We start from the raw sequence: 17,671 nt of genomic DNA on the forward strand, positions 1-17,671 counted from the left end.
ATGTTAAATTTTGTTTTAAACTGCAGTTACTATGTAAGGTAAAATGAATTGCAATTCTTATAAATACTGTGTTCTTTATTATCAGGGTTTGTCTATAACAAAGATGTTTTCTTTTATTTTTGTATTAGGAGGATCAAATGAAAATGGAAGCACGCACCACACCTCAGATTCTGATGGAACGTTTCTTTCTTACAGGTTTGTAATTTTTTTATATTTATCTTCTAATTTTGAGAAGTTTGAATATCATGAGCAGCCTAATCTATTTAAAGCAAAAGAACAGGTTCATATATTTTAAGAGTATTGTACAGTCTAAATTGCAACAGTCAGTAGAGTAAAAGACAAGAAGGATTTCATTGAGAAATGATCTGAAAAGTTGTTTTCTGGATTATTATTTTTTCGAGAAAGCTGTTCAAAATGCTTAACTAATGAAAGTACAGGGTGTTTGTAAGCCTAAATATTTTTAAGGTTGTTTTTTGTTATTTTTCCTCCAAAGTATGCAATAAAGTAGAAATTCTCACCTAAACTCATAGCAGCTAAGCTAAATGTTGAAATATTTAACTCGCCGGGGATCACCTTTCTGATCTTCTCCAAAGTAACCAGATCTGTGGACCATATAGAACTCTATTTGTTCATTATTTCAGGTCAAAAACTCAAGCCAAGATTTGTTAAATTTGAGGTTTTCTGACAGGAAAATAATATTTCAATTCTTTTGGTGGTAAACACCAGTTAAAGAAACATGATGCTAAGCAACTTTCTGCAGCGCTGTGTCACTGAGCTCGAGTCTTGCTTGGGTACATACCAGAGGGTGTCTTGGACTTGAAAGCACAGAAGGGTAATCAGCAGATGTGTGGTTTCAACTTTCAGCCAGCAAAATACTGCCTCTGCTACAAATGCTAAATCTTTGTCCTTGTGACTGGTAAATTCATAGTAAGATCTGTGCTAACCAGAATGACTGCATCTGATTTTGATGCTTAAGTATGGTAAAAGAAAACAAGCTTACCAAGTGATTATTTTGGATTCATTTATTGAACTATGGTGGATGGCATGTTTTTCATTTTTTGTTTGTAGTCTACTGGAATCTGTACTTCAAAGAGGTGTAGGCAGGCAGGGAACCTGCTGGTTTGCCTTGTGCTGGTTGCAGCCGGCTGGGTGAGGAATATCACACCATCCTGCAGGCAGGGAGCTGTGCTGGGCATGAGAAGCCTTCACGTGTGGGGTGATGGGGAGGGACACAACGCCTGGAGAACCTGCTGCAGGCTGGAGACTGAGAGACTGCTGAGGAGAGCAGGGAGCAAACACCCTGGTCTTCAGGATGTTGAAAAGAAGGACTTTTCCTAAGGACCTAGAGGGAACAGCAAAGAGTTTGTTGCGATTCAGACACCCAGAGGAACCTTCTGGACTGAGAGCAAGGTTGGAGAAAAGGGTGTACCTGCAGGGACATGGTGGGACAGGGCAGGTTTGATTTACAAATCCTTCCATTTTCCTGTGTTCTACTAAGTTTGCTCTAATGAAACCTACTTTGTGATGATATAAAACCATTCGACGGTAGCTAGCATGTTCACTTGGAGAAAAATATGTTAGCAGATCCATTTCAGGGTTCTGCCTGACTCGATTTCTTATCGTATTTGTGTTCTCTAATGCATGCAACTTACTATCTAAATTAAAAGAAGCACTCAAAAATACCACCCAGAATAATCTTCGTGTTTTTTAGGTGAGAAGCATATGTAGATACAGAGACCATGAAGCAGTCTCTGAAATATAGGCAAGATAGAATTTAGCTGGATCAGCAAAAGGAAGGAGTTGAGAGCTTTCTCTGCCATTAATTCCAGGACACTCATACCTGAAAGTCATTAACTCAAGAGCTCGAGCTGTTGTACCTGCCAAGGTAAAACTTGAAGAAGCAGCAAGCTTCAGCTCGGCTCTGGTTCCACGGGGGTGTAAGCTGTGGGGCTGGGGTCCAACCCTGTCTTCCTGTCCCTTCTTCACTCATCCAGTGGCACTCATCTCTCAGTGAACTAGCCCAGCCTAAACTGCAATGAATCCGCAGCCATCTTTAGTTCTCCACAAATAAGAGGAGATTAAAGCTGGCCTTTGTATCTCCATATTCCTTAGTCCAAAGTGCATATAAAAAAATATGATGTTGGCTACATCTTTCACTGAATAATAATCGTATTCTGTCAGAGAGGATTACAGCCCAACTTACAAAACTGAAGTTAATTAATATTTTAAAAGTGGTCCCATATACCACTGCCAGAGTATTATTGTTATAATTAGAGGCAAGATGATAAAGCAAGATAGTACCGTGTATATATATATATATGTCTCTGTGTGTATACATGTATATATATATATAAAAGAAACCTCTAACTTTTAATAGTTGGCAAGCTAGCACTGTTATTAAGTAGTATTACAGTGTTTAAGGTGTGAAATGAATATTTTCTGCTCAGTGGCAAGTAACTCCCATCATATGATGAGACTGGCTGTAAATTTGCTAGTTTGGTTGAATATTGTGTTGATAGTTATAGTTCTGTGCTGCATGTTAAGCAAAAATGAGCAGCTAATACCTTAGGAAAGATGAAAAGTGAATCCTAAACTACCTTGACAGGTAACGATAGTAAATGGTTGTTATTTCTTTAAGGACTCGTTAGAGATTTGGACTTACTTTAGGATACTGTCAATGAATATTGTTTCAGTAAGTTAGTAATCTGGAAAAACCAATGATAGTCTTGTTTACCCAATGTGTTTCAATCTATTGTGTTTCAAAAAGACTGGCTAGTGAATTTTTGCCCTAAAAGAGGCACAGGCATCTTTGGATCGCAGTAGATGTCATGCTGGCAGAAGGCTAATACATGCAAAATTCTACTGGAAACTTTTACTGAAACAAAAGCTAGCTGCTTCATGGTTTATCAGTAGCAGTCTCTTTACAGTTTATTTAGAAGAAGGGGCAACTCCAAATGCTTAAAAATATTTGAATGTGAATGTGTTTTGCTATTAAAGTGCTCTTAAGAGTATATTGTTTTTACCACAATTTAAAAAAAAAAAAAACATGGAGGGGGGCTGTTACTCGATTCCAACACTTTTTATTTTAAAGGACAGTTTTACACTATGCACTACAAGACTCTGAGTGTGTGTACATGTATTAATAAAGGATGTCAAATCATTATCCCTTGATATATTTGTAATTCTCCAGAACTATTTGTATGGTTTTATTTTTAATATGTTGGTGTCACCGTAGAGTTTGCGGGTCTTGCTTGTGTTGATCACGGCACAATTTAATGCTGCTTATGTTCACATAGTGAGCATTTCCCTTTAGGTGATAAAGTTTATAAGTAATGTAAGTGAAAAGCACATGTGACTGGCACATATTTCTAAATATTCTGTGAGTTTGTGAATGTGTCCTGTCAGGTCACAGAGAATTTTCTAGTTGGTCTTCAGGCTCTGATGGAAGAAGAAGCTTTACTAGTAGAAATTATAAAAATTATTTCCTAGAACCATGTCATCAAAATTTGAACTATTAGAAAAATTCGAACAAGGATTTAGATACGTAGTAGCTCTCATCTTTAAAACATAAGAAACTTGAGGAAAATATTTGAGCTCCACTCTATTATTTTACTGCTTTGGTTAAAGCCTTTTCTGGATGTGCAAATTGGCCGGACTTCACCAAAAGGAAAAGAGAAATAGATGTGGGTCTCTAGTTTCAGTATCTGCAATGCAGTGCCACTGGAAAGTAGAAATACTGTCTTTCTCCTGCCTTCCCAAGGGCAGCTGACCTTCTCCTCGCCAAAGAGGTGAACCCCTTGCCAGCACATATGACTACAGACTATTACATTAATCTGTTTAGCCTCAGTACCAGCTGCTTGCATGTTTTTAATTATCTTATTAGATGGTATAACAGTGACCTATGAAATAAAATGAAGGTGAGTATTTTTTAACTTTATTTTACAGGCTATTTTTCTAAATATATTTTAATGACCTAATTATGACTTTTAGGGAGAGCCATTGATGCAGACATTCAATTTGGCTGATAGAATCTAACATCTCAAGGACACTTATTTTCTTCCAAGGTGGATTCAAACATTAATACTGCTTCTAATAAATATATAGCCTAGAAAAAGCTCACTTTTCATACTTGTGTTGTTAACTTACTTTATGATTCAGAGACCCATGACTACTATGCTGGATAATTTCTTAATACATCTCTGCACTTGTATATAAGTTTAATTTCTACCCCATGTGTCAAGATAAAGTTCTTTCATGTGTGCCTTAAACTCCATGACAAGTGATGATTGCTCAAAGTCGTGGGTAATGTAGACAATGTATATTCTTCCTTCTGCTGATATTTCAAACAGGCAGAAGATCTACTGTAAGACAGACTTCCGTATTCCGTTTTCTTCCCCTGACTTCTTACAGATTCTGCTTACCAGATGTTTTCTTTCTTACTGCAAAAAGGCAATGTGGTCCTGCTGGCTGAGGCATGTTTCTTGTGTGCCAGCCAACAACCGCAGGACTGATACTGAGCATACAGAAGAAAGACGGCAAGGGGCGCAAGCTGTTCCTCCCTGTTTCTACCCCCTTCCAAAAAATGGATAGTGAAACTAGTTTAATTCCTGTTTGACCTATGGCTTTTCTTGGCAGCTGAGCCTGAAATGGCTACATAGCCTCTGTCCTTATATGTTAAACATAGTGCAAAGACGTGGGCAACTTACGTACCTCCACCTTGTGGAAAACTCTTGATTTAATCTGTTAGGAAGCAGCCCGTTCTCATCTACACAAGCCTATTCACCCTTGTTCGTACACAGGTGGTGTTTCTTTATTGTTTTAAGCCACCCCTGTGCGATTCTAACCTATTTTTCCTAACTTTGTCCGCTATGTGTCCACATGTAATAAAGACCCATAAATAACAAGCTTGTTTCTATTGGGATTTTCAAATATTTTGAGATGCAAATATTTGGGTATAGAAGGTGAAGCAGTGAAGTGGCACTGCACCTCTGCTCTGTAAGGAGCATTCTCAGTGCTTGCATCCTTCCTCTCTTTCCACAAGGAAGCAGTAAAGCTGGCATCCATGTTTGCTATGTCTTACCTAGAACCATTTGCTAGACACCATCCTGGTTGGTGCCATTTATATGCAAAGACACCTTTTCAGTACAAGTTAATTCTGTATGGGAGCCTAGAAACAGTCTCCTTGAATTTTGTGATTCTTCTGAAAGATTACATGCTTATAATCTTCCTCTGCATATGGTAATCTATGCCAGTACTCTCATTTTGTGCCTCTTTGTGAAAAAGTTAGCAATTTCATCTTGCTGAAGGTGACTGCACTGATCACAGGTTTTCTCCAGCAGTTTTGTTCTCCATATCCCAAAAGATCACTGTCACACCTACTGAGAGCTTAGAAGATTTCTGGTTTTCTCTGAATTCTTTCAAAATTACTTCCCTTTTTTTTTTTCCTGTGTAAGGACCCTTATAGAATTTCCATCTCCATCTTGTCAAAACTTCTTTTATTGACTTCTTCCTTCCACAGCTGATCCACTCTGCACTCCTTGTTTAGGGTCCTAAGGAATTTGTGAAGGATGTCATAAGACAAGGAAGAATAAGTTGTAATTGAGGAGCTGAAACCCTATACGCAGTATACTTTTTCTAAGATCTAAAATTTCAACAGATATAAATTGTGTATTTTTTTTAACTTTTGCTGTGAAAGTTATGTTACTTTCTAAAGAGGCAGAAGCAGTAATATAGGCTTGCTTTCTGTTTGTATGCAGTATGATCCCTTAGGGGAAAGCAAATTTAACAAATATTCCTTACAGCCTGAGATAGTCTGAACAGAGAATAAGAAAGGATTGAGTACTAGCATCTTTTATTGGCAGAATGCTTCTTGACAGATTGGTAGCAAAAAGGAAAGAGTACATGAAGAGAGGTCATGGAAGGGAGAATAGTAGTTTAGAAAGTGAAAAATTTTGTTTACTCTTGATTTGTTCTCTTGTACGTGAAAATTAGCATGTATACCACTGACACCATATTCAGCAGATGTCATAGTTTCCCTTACTAATGTTTTAAGTGTTTATCATTATGGATTTCCTTTATTTTTCCACACTCAATAATTATCTTTGAATGATCATGGTAGTTGGGAGAGGTGACTGAGGACTGGAGAGAAGCAAATGTCACTCCTATCTTCAAGAAAGTTAAGAAGGACAACCCACGGAACTACAGGCCAGTCAGTCTCACCTTGATCCCTGGGAAGGTTATGAAGCAGCTAATCCTGGGGACTGTTTCCAAGCACACAAAGGACACGAAGGTTCATTGGGAGTAGTCAACATGGCTTCACCAAGTGGAAGTCATGCTTGACCAACTTCATAACCTTCTACTATGAAATGACTGGCCTGGCAGATGAGGGGAGGGCAGTGCATGTTGTCAACCTGGACTTCACGAAGGCCTTTGACACTGTCTGTCATAAGATCCTGATAGACAAGCTGTTGGTGTGTGGGCTGGATAAGCAGACAGCGAGGTGGGTTGAAAAATGGCTCAGAGGGTTGTGAGTGATCAGTGGCACGCAGTCTAGACAGCTGGTAACTAGTGATGTACCCCAGGTGTCAATACTAGGTCCAGTTGTGTTTAACATTTTCATTAATGATTTTGATGATGGGGCAGTGTACCCTCAGCACGTTTGCAGATAACACAAAACTGAGAGATGGCTGATGCACCAGATGGGTGTACTGCCATCCAGAGAGACCTTGACAGACTGGAGAAACGGGCTGACAGGAACCTTATGAAGTACAATGAGGAGAACTGCAAAGTCCTGTACCTGAGGAGGAAGAACCCCAGGCACCAATATATGCTGGGGTCTGGAAAGCAGTTTGGCAGAAAAGGACCTGGGGGTCCTGGTGGACATCAAGCTGAACATGAGCCAGCAGTGCACCCTTGCAGCGAAGAAGGCTAATAGTATCCGGAGGTATATTAGGAGGAGTGTTGCCACCAGGTCAGGGTAGGTGATCCTTCCTCTCTACCCCACACCTGGATTACTGTGTCCAGTTCTGGGCCCCCAGTACAAGAGGGATATGGAGCTGCTGGAGTGAGTCCAGGGAAGGGCCACAAAGATGACGAAGGGACTGGCGTACCTCTCCTACGAGGAAAGGCTGAGGGCTGGGGAGAAGACTCAGGGTGGATCTTACCAAAGTCCATAGATATCTGAACAGAGGGTATAAAGGAGATGGAGCCAGGCTCTTTTCAGTGGTGCCCAGTGACAAAACCAGAAGCAATGGGCGCAAACTGAAACACAGGAGGCTCCGTCTGAACATCAGGAAATGCTTTTTCACTGTGAGGTTGGCTGAGCACTGGCACAGGATGCCCGGAGAGGTTGTGGCGTCGCTCTTTTTGGAGGTATTTAAAAGCCATCTGGACAACTGGGTGTAGGTGGCCATGCTTGAGCAAGGGGGTTGGACCAGAAGACCTGCAGAGGTCCTGTCCAACCTCAACTATTCTGTGATTCTGTAAACTCTATTATTCCAAATCCTTAAAATGGAATTAGTTTGTTCTGAATCATAAGGAGGAGATGCCTGTGGCAAGAGCAGAAGAAAGAAAGTCTGTATGAGTGAAAAACATAATTTTCTAAGCAAAGATTCAGTGCTAGGCTGAATAGCATAAGCAGCATAGCATTTGACATCAGGAATGTCAGATTAGAAAAATTTCAGAAGTATTTTGTTCTTTCTTTTTTTTTTTTTAAATGACTATTTTCCTTTATTGTAAGCACCATTAGTCATTTAGTAAACTTGACAAAAAAAGAAAGAAACCCAACAGAATTACTCTCATGATTTTCGTTTTGGCCCCCAAACCTTTCACAGTTCTTCCTTCTAACACCGCATCTGGCAATAACGAAGTTGAAATATATATTAAAAGTTCTGAAGGTCAGTCAGTCTAAGGTCTAAGTAATGCAACGAACTTCTTGTCATTCATTTAAAACTCAGAACTCGTATCACCTTTGCAGGAACATCACTAACACTGACAGGTGAATGGCACCATGGTTTTTTTGGTGCTAAAGTATACCTTTAAGATCTTAAACATATTGGCATTAGTGGTGAGATGTGTGGTGACATAAGAGCAAGAATATCTGCCACAGAACTGGGAGTGAGTTGTTGGCTGAGTTTAGCTGCAAGAGAACATGGAGAGGATCAGTTCTTTGCCCAGGACTAGATCAGTGCCATCAGTGGGATTTTAAGTGGAAGAGTTGTGTACTACACCTTTGTAACAGAACTACTGAAGGTTAAACTAGATATCGTGATTTTCCTATGCTCTGTTCTAAATACACCTGGTGAGTGATTTCATTTTGGGTTTTAAAAAAAATGAAAACACCATGACCTAGAACCGTATGTAAAACTTGAATGGCAGACAACAGTTTTTAATCCAAAGAAGCTTGAAGACAAAACCTGCCTCAAAGTAATGCACCATTGAAATAAATGTAAAGAGCAAAGACTTGCTTTTAGTAAGACTACATGTTTTTTAATGATGGTAATAAAACCTAGTCAGTTCAAGAGATTAGAGTTATATCGTGAAATCACTCATTTTCTTATGTCATTGCATGCAAAATTGATGGATTTACAAAGTTAAGATGGAATTAACAATATTTACTGGAATTTTGTGTTTGACACCCTGCACACCATAAAATCACCCAGGGTTGCAATCAGGTGCATAATTTTAAATATTGTCATGACTACACCAGTTCTAGACCTGTTCTAGTGAGTCAGGTGTGAGTACAGAAATATTTGGGGGCATATTCCTGCCAAAAGTATCTCCAGCCTTTCGGTTACATCCATTTTCTTAGTTTGATGATTTGTAGAGCTGTAGCTTTTAACTTCTATTATGAACTACAGGAAGCTCTAACTTTTCTGTTCCTTAAAGAAGGCATGTCTGTTCGTGTAACAAGGCTGCATGCATGTGAGCGCACAAAATTCACAGAGCTCTGGTTAGCTGTTGGTGTGAATTAGCAGAAGGGAAAAATAGCAGATCTGATGGTGGAAACACCAGTTAGAAGGAAGCAACAGATACAGTCTCTCTGCAGCCTGCATCATGACTAAAAAGGTGGAGGGAAATAATATTGAATGTTTAAAAGTTTACCGGTTGGCTCTCCCTCACTGTGTGTTTATATCTCTGCCATTGCTGTAGAGGAGGATTAGCCACCTTGCCCAGGGAACTCTAGTCCAGACAACAGGAAAGTAAATGTTCTGCCTGTACGTGCAAAGGATTTCAGAGGTGCTAGGGGGGGATTCAAACTAGAAAACCTTGACTCTGCAAGTGGCAAATCAGTTACAGTACAAAAATGAAAACAATTGAACAAAATATCTAAATTTTGTTTCACCATTCTGTAAATGTGCACATAAAAGAAGGAGTAGAGGAGAATGAGCTGATGAAATTTCGACTTTGAAATGACAGTAACAAGAATTCTTCTGCAAAAGCTGAACAATTACAGGGTTGACAGTGAGGTGTTCTTCCACGGCCAAACCTGGCTCTTCAGCTGAGAACCACCAAGGGGAAGGGGACAATTTGGAGTATGGAGAAACGTATCTTGGATCCAATGCTCTTACGAGAGGTGCTGGCCTTATTTCAGTTCCCCAGACTGTACTACGCACACACCAGTAGATAAAGAGCATAGATAGCTAATAACCTGAAGTTTTTGCTGGCGTATTTACGTTAAGAAAGTGATTTTGCCTTTCTTCACTCAAACCTTTTTAACTGTTTGTCAGCCAAAAGAGAATGAAACCTGAACTGGTTTAGAAAAATCTGGCCTTTGAGTGTTGAGCATCCCAGCAGCGCAGCCATGCATATCCACACTTACATGGCTGTTAACTCTGCCTCGTATCCTGAGGCAGGAGTTCGAGAAACAGAGGAAAATACATATATTTTCCAAGCAGATTGATAAGCCTTCACATTAAGGCTGTCAAGTGGATTTTCAGGGTAGCAAATAAAAATCCATGTGTTTCAGAAGTGGTTTTGTTTTAGAAACTTACTGTTTATTACTTGTTAGTACCTTCCAATTGTTTTTTCCCCCTGTTTTTATAGAATTAACTCTGTTTTCATTACATTCCTGGCTGTTGCCTCACTTTTTTTCTCAAATGTTCGTTTTATGGCATAATAAATAATACAAACTCTGCATGTTTCTTGGATTTATACAGTACGTTTGAAAAAAACTATTGCCTCTATTTAAATATAGATACTACATTCACTTATTGATGTTCCTATCAATAACAATATTGCCAAACATATGACACAATAATTCAAGAATTTGTTTTCTTTCTGATGGCCTATTCAGTAGCCTGTTGCTTCACTGGATGCCTCTGGGGAGCTGATTTTGGGTCTCAACATTTTAAAAAACACATTCTGAAGATTAACAAAAAACACTATGAAAAGTGAAATTGGCTTTTCTGGGAGCATGCACACCATTTTGTTTTAGATGATTTAGCCAATACTAGCAGCACTGCTCAAGAGTTTTCTTTGGATCTCTATGAGACTGTCCATTTTATCCTTCAATATTGGTCGAGAGGGTAGAATAAGCTCGAGATTTAGATTGAAATCTCAAATATGTATGCAAATATTCACACCTTTCAATAGTATTGCAGTATTCTTTCACGAACTGAGAAATACTCCTTGTTATCTAAATGTTGTTGTAAATATTGAATTGGTCTTGCTTCATCATGGACACAAAAAAAGGGATTTCAAAACTTGGCATAAAATATTTTAAAAATGCATGAGACAAAACAACTATACCCACTGTCTAATGACGTGATAGATATTGGTTTCTTTGTTATCTGCAGTTTCAGCTGAAAGTGAAATAATTATGGACAGCAACATTTACCTGGTAGGTCTGAGCCCCTGCAGTCCCAGAGCTGAATCTTTGCCCCTTTTCAGTGGCAGAGATTGTAATTTAATGTGGCTATTTACATTTTTACATATCTGTGGGTTTCAGCGTCTTCTACAGAGTTCAATGTTGTCTGAACATCGTCGTACAAAAATGCTTCTTACACTAGCTTTAAACTTTGGAAGGATCTGCATTTGTATACATCAGCAGCTTTATCCTGTAAATAGGTAAATGCAGAAGTTAACTAGCGGTGATTACTGGCTGTGCTGTACCACTCTTCCTCAAATGTATTTCTTCCTCTTCTGAATAGAGTATTTATTCTGTGATGAGCTTAGGTGGGCTACAGTTGCATTCTTCTGCGTATCTATGCTCGATGCATTCATTTTGCCGTTATGCTGCAGATCCAAATTTAGCAGCAGAGCCAGAGGCTGATGTTCCACTGCAGGCTATCAGTGGAAGAAAATCTTTGCTACCTCTCCCCAACACAACCACACCTCAGTGTTGCCTCAGTAAAACTCTAGGAACTACTGTTTGAATTCCAGAATTATTTTCCAGATGTCTTGTTACATTATCGGTGTCACTCATTCTTAAAGAGTTGCTTGTTCCTCTATAGCTGTGACATAGTGACATTCCGGTGTCTTTTATTAAGATGTTAGACCTCAGGGATTTAAATATGTTTTAAAAAATGGTATTTAAGTGCATGTAAAATTTTGCTTAGACTTTCCGATATAATGTCCTGCTCATTGTGCTCCCTTCCTTACAGTGTGTCATCACAGAGATACATTTCTCACCCAAGTCTTTGGACTTTTATCTCTGAAAATCTAATGTTTGTAACTGTGTTAACAAGCATCAGATCCACAAAACACGTCCTGTTGGAGAGAAAGAGAAGAATAAATATACTTACGTATGGTTTGCTAGAAGATCAACCTCATTCCTTATAAGCAAGAAAGTGTGTGTATTAGAGCAGACCCCAGTGTAAAATTCTTTTGCAGATTCAAGCTCTTGTAGTTATGCATAAATGCATCCATGTTCCAAAAGATGAAAAGGAACAAATCAGAACTAAGAACAAACCTTGCAGAATGAATCTGCAACCTTCACCCCTTCCACTGATTTGCTTGCTTTTGCATTCATACATAGAGCACTTTTCCCACTTCTAAGTAATGCAACTGTCCCTAACTTATGCCAATAAATATTTTACATTGGATGGTTACTGCATAGACACAGCATGTGAAATTACGATTCTTAGAGAAACATTAATCCAATTACTTTTTCCTGTTGCAGGCTTTATATTATGAAAACTTTATCATATGTATGATAGTATATCAGACAGGATATTTAAATAAGAATATGAAACGAAAAATATATGCAAAATAACCAGGAAACATTGTCATGTACAACCTAAGGTGGTATTAATACATGATTATGCATTTAATTTTCTAGCTTTATTAAAAACAATTGCATGTGCTTATTCATAGTTTAAGTAGTTCCAATTGGCTCTTGAAGTCTTTCACTTCAGTGAAGCAAATGGGATGTGGTAGACTTGAGTTCCAATCTCCATTGCTCATTTCACTTTGACCGATGAGTTTTCTGCAAGCCCGGGCTAACAAGGCTCATAGATACTAGTTTACAGAGTAGGGCTATATAATTTTTAAAAAATATCCCTTTAGAATTGATAGCTTGTTGATATAACACAGTGTTGTATTATTGAAACAGTCTCTAGAAATGTAAGGCTTAATTTATTAGGCTTCATTCAAAATATTTGAGAAATGAATTAGTGAATGTTGTTCAGAAAGGATTTTAGATATCATTCAGCTCTACTAAAACTGAGGCAGATTCCAGCTTCCAAATCTTTTTTTTTTTTTCCAGTTGTTCATAACTTTTCTTTTTAGTGATCCCAGCAGCCAAGGGCGGATGCGGAGGAGATAGGATCTTGCCAAATTTCTTTTGGCTGTTTTAAATGTAATTTTGTTCAAAACGTGTTTGGAATTGCATTACAAATTTAAAAAAAAAAAAAAGACAAAGCATAGTATCTGCACTAATACAATTTAAGAAGTGTTGAAATTACTTTCTTACTGTGTAGCAATCACTCCCAGCAGTTGGTGAAAAAAATAACCTGAAGAGTTTCTTTCCTCTCTGTTCTTTCTATTCAGTTACGCTGGTTGAAACCTTTTGCTAACTCAGCTGACATACCGGCATTTTCAAAGACGTTGTGGGAATGTCATCCACTTGCAGAACAATGTGAATAGCTTCAGAGTCTGACCTGTTGTGTGCACAGGGGAATGTGTCACTCTTGATGCATCACTACCTTAGGGAGCCAGCTTGGCAGGAGTTATAATGGCCAACGATGCTACAAAATTTACAGTGTCAAACAAAGAATATTATATGTGATAGAAATAGGAGGGTTATTTAGATAGGCATAATATACTGTAGTTACTGAAGTATAAATGACTGTGAAAGAAAGGGCCAGATTTTTCTCAAGCTGTGTCTGCTATATACCATACGTTGTATTTAAAGGAGACAGAATTGTGGTAAACAATCGTAGGCAGCTCACTGCAGAAGGTGAGGACGTATGGGAGACAGCAAAATGACCAGATAGTCTCTCTGACTTGGAGAATGGGGGATGTGGCAGGAAGGAGAGAAGCTGCCACAGACCACTGGAGTTACTTGCTGCTGTTTTGGTCACTTGGCAATATCGGCAGTGGCAGAAGCTGAAAGCAGCCCTAACCCCTGCAAGGTAACACTACGTTAGTCATCTTTGTCCTTATCTGGAGTACCTTCGCTTATCAAAGTAGTTAATAATCAAGGCCCAGAAGTAAACACCCGTTTTTTTAGAAAACAATCTTAGCTGAAAGGTGGTGCATTCACAGGCACAACATGTCTGGTCTCAGCATGGATTGTAAGTTCACTCCTGTCTCAGAGGAACAGGACCGTAATTTCCTGGCTTGCCAAGTCCATTCCCCAACTATTCCCAGCAACTGTATCATACAATTCTGCTCAGAAACCAAGCAAGTTTTAGTTAAAACAAGGTTTAAAAAAAGTCACCCTCATAACTCATTTTACAAGGCTGAAAACTATCTAACTCTAGCTTGCAAATATTTAGGGCAATTTGCAAAACCAGAGTTCATTGGTATTTAGTGTAACCCACTCTGTGACCCTCCTTAGCGACAGAAATCTGGTGAGATCTTACCCTGGAGTCACAATAGTAGTTTCCCTCTTTCTGGTTTCATTTGGTCTCCCAGGGAGAAGTAATAGTCTCCCACACGACAGTGGGAGAGGGAGACATTCACCTTAAGGACATGCATTGAAAATAAATCTGAAACGCATTTCCTTGCACATAACCCATCTCTTTACATTGAAATTACCCTTTGGATTTTAGAGTGGTTGCTCAAAGTCTGTGAGCAAGTCTTGGGCTACGAAGACCATCAAATGGCTTATCCTGTTCTTGAGATTCGTTTCAGTAGAAGGTGCAGGAAATACAGATTTAATTCTTTTATTCTAACTCAGTAGATGGTTTGGGACAATTAATTTCCAATTGTTTCCCAGTAGAGCAGATTTACTTGTATATTAATGAGGCACAGGTGTTAGGCCCCTGGTGCCTGCATGCCTGGGAGGCATATTTAGGTTGTTTATCTAGTCAGCCATAGGTACTGCAAGGTACTCAAGCTTGCCTTTAACAGTTTATACAGTGAGGCTTTTTAATTTTTTGATGTTTTTTTAAATTTGCTAGCACCTGTTAAAATTTTAAAACTGATCATGTAGAAAGAAGTAGGAGTGATTTCAATAGTAAATAGCACTAAATGTTAAAGAAAGTCATCTTCTATTATGCTTAACTGCCCAGCTTGACATTAAGAAGAAAAGAAGGTTCATTTAAGCAAATATGTCATGTGAGAAGCAAATACAGTCAACAGTATACTTTTCAGTTGCATATTTTTGGAATAGGTACTTCTTTGTCTACAGCTGAAACATGAATGTGCTTATATTAATATTCATTTTTCTTGTTTATTCACTGAACTGCAGTACCAACATTTTAGAGGAAATGGAATAGCCTCCATAGACATTATGAATTTCAGTAGCTGGCATAATTATAGCGATCTACATATTCATTAAATCCAAAGAAGAAATGTGTCCAAAAAGACAGCCATGCATTTAGAAATGGTACACAACTAAATATATACATTAAAAAAGTTCCTTTCCTCTGCTTATACAAAATTGTGTAGTGTCATATAGTCCTTAAATCAGCTAAGACTTTTTTGTTGTTGTTTAAATGTTCATTCCTTTTGCTTTTGCACGCAGTAAAGAATGGGAAGAACTATTTGTAAACAACAATTACTTGGCAACTATACGGCTGAAGGGGATTAATGGGCAGCTGAGAAGCAGCAGGTTCCGTAGTGTTTGCTGGAAGGTAAGAAGAGAAAATATTTATTTACAGTTTGTGGTTGCAATATATCAACACATTACCTGATGTGCTGGAAGATTATTGATGCAAAGAATCATGAATTTTCCAAGAGACTTCATCCCAATGTTTTCCTACTCATTTTTATAATTCATAGGACATTCGCTAATCATATTGAGTTGCCTTAGAGCTGAATTGCGGGTGATAGCAAAAGATTCCTAGGAAGGAACCTCTTTGTGCTGGGTGGTGTGTTTAGAATTGAGTGCCGCGCAGCCATCTCTCTTCTCAGTCTCTGTGCAGTGAAGTCGTGCACTGGAAATAAAAAGGAAGGTTGTCTCACAATTTATGTTTTGTGGAACTTGGGACTCCTTTAAAATCAGTCTGATGCTTCTGCTAGCAGCTTCTCCCAGTGAAATGAGAAAATGAGGACCAATCCATCTTGTAATGACTGGATGGAAAGGGAAACCAGGTCTTCCAATCTTAAAACACAACAGGTCCTCAGAGGTCTCTTGTATTTTTTAACAGTTTCAGGGGAAGGAAGAGAGAAAGAAAGCAAGATGCTATATGAAGTCCAAAAGAATTTTGTTGCACCGGCAGCAGGTCTTCTGTTCTGCACTAATTTTGATAGTAGAAAACATTTTCCCTGGTAGAGATGCTGTATGTTAACACTGATAATTTAAATTGCCTCACTTGGAATTTCTCAAGCTACACTTTGGCACAAAGACCTATAAAAAGAAAATGAAAATACTCTTTGTATAAGAATGAAAGAAATTTGAAAATTGAAGTTTGAAATTTGAAATATACGTAGCATTGAAGAAATTTAAGGTTAATGAAAATACTTTCTTCAGGAGGCCAGATGAATGTGTGCCACAAGCGTTGTTTTACCAGTCTGCTGCTGCTTGAGTCTCTGAATTAGGAGGCCATAACTCAAAACCCTGAACTAACAAGAGCTTCAAGTCCCTCACTCTCCACTGATTAAATCAAGGAGTGGTTTTATTTTAGAAATAAGGCTGTTTTTATTTGCACGTCCTGATATGGGTTAGGGCTCTGGTTTAGACTGTCTTTTTAAAATATTATCAATATTTTTGTTAAGTTCTGAAATATTTAAGTATTTTTAATAATTTGAGGTGGTTTTTTTTCTCAGTATTTACTGTTTCATAACACTTTATAATGTGTAAATAAAAACATTTAAAAAGCAAGAAAATACTCTGGATTTTTTTCCTTATATGCAATTAAATAGTATTTTCCCATAGATGTTTCTTTCTAACCCTTTTTAAACAGAGCTATGAAAGAACTGAGATGTGGGCATTCTCAAGGACTTTTTGCAAAATCGACGTTTTTAACTGTCTTGCAGAATTCTAGAACATGTTACTTTTCTGTAGGCTAAGATTTTCCCTTTCCACATTCCTTAGGTCAAGTATATCTCTGAGTGCTTAGTTTCTGCTCTCCATTCATGTTTGGTTTTAAGCATGTTGCATTAGCTCATCGGAGTTATGTAAATAGCTTCAAGTTTTGTATATTTATTTTCATGTCTTCTTTGCATTTTATTTCTGCCGTGGAAGTCTCAATCAACTTTACTGAAGTTGTGAGAGTTTACAAAGCATGAGTTTGTGGCTTCAGGTTTTTTTAATGCTTTATTTCCTACCATAGAACTGTTATCGTTTCTAACTTCTTATTTATTGACTGGAACATTCTAAAGCCAGGGGTGTTTTATAGGTCTTTGCTTTCTTCCCCGTATGTGTAGAGTACTTGCTCCTCTTTTCTGACCTGATTTATGCTGTCTGGTAGGATTCATATGAAAAGCTATGTTAAATTGATTAAACTTAATGGATTTATTTTGTTTCGTTGATAGTTATTTCTGGAGGTTCTACCCCAAGACAGAAGTCAATGGATTAAAACTACTTCAGACTTAAGAACTTCTTACAATAAGATCAAAGAAATTGTAAGTCGGTACAAAATAGGTTCTCTGCTGTCATGCATTGACATAGGTGTTAATACTTACAATATAACAGAAGAGGATTTGATTTTTTTCTGTTTTTACCCAGCACATTACAAACCCTCGGAAAGCAGGACAGCAAGATCTGATAATCAACAACCCGCTGTCTCAGGACGAGGGGGTAAGTTGACCCTTGGTTCTGTCAATATATGTGCTACTAAAATTGTCATCATCATCATCATCCTGACACAATGTGAGTTCTTGCTGAAGAAGGAAAAATGGCGGGTGCTAATATCTCCCTCCTGAATTTCCAAACTGATTTGTGTTAACAGTGGTTCCCAGGCTCTGCTGAACAGCCAGAAATGCTCATTTCCAGGTTAATATTCTGATTTTTCAGGGCTTGTCACAGGGAAGGCTGTGATGAACAAAAAAATTGGTGCTGGACAATAAGTCCAGTTTCACAGCCTATCCTTTTTTTGACTGATACGCTTTTTTATTGCTG

General features: G+C 38.2%; 1 protein-coding gene across 3 annotated transcripts in view; it reads left to right on the forward strand.

Moving 5' to 3' along the window:
- The window catches only part of TBC1D5 (TBC1 domain family member 5), a 322,332-nt gene that overhangs the window by 157,579 nt on the left and 147,082 nt on the right, over positions 1 to 17,671 (forward strand). For all 3 annotated transcript variants that reach the window (XM_075745858.1, XM_075745859.1, XM_075745860.1), the window contains 4 exons: positions 129 to 195; positions 15,134 to 15,242; positions 17,086 to 17,175; positions 17,279 to 17,350. In XM_075745858.1, coding sequence (XP_075601973.1) covers positions 129 to 195; positions 15,134 to 15,242; positions 17,086 to 17,175; positions 17,279 to 17,350 — 338 coding nt within the window. The remainder of the gene's footprint in view (positions 1 to 128; positions 196 to 15,133; positions 15,243 to 17,085; positions 17,176 to 17,278; positions 17,351 to 17,671) is intronic.

Source organism: Balearica regulorum, chromosome 2 (genome assembly GCF_011004875.1).
Source record: "Balearica regulorum gibbericeps isolate bBalReg1 chromosome 2, bBalReg1.pri, whole genome shotgun sequence".
NCBI classification, from domain to species: domain Eukaryota; kingdom Metazoa; phylum Chordata; class Aves; order Gruiformes; family Gruidae; genus Balearica; species Balearica regulorum.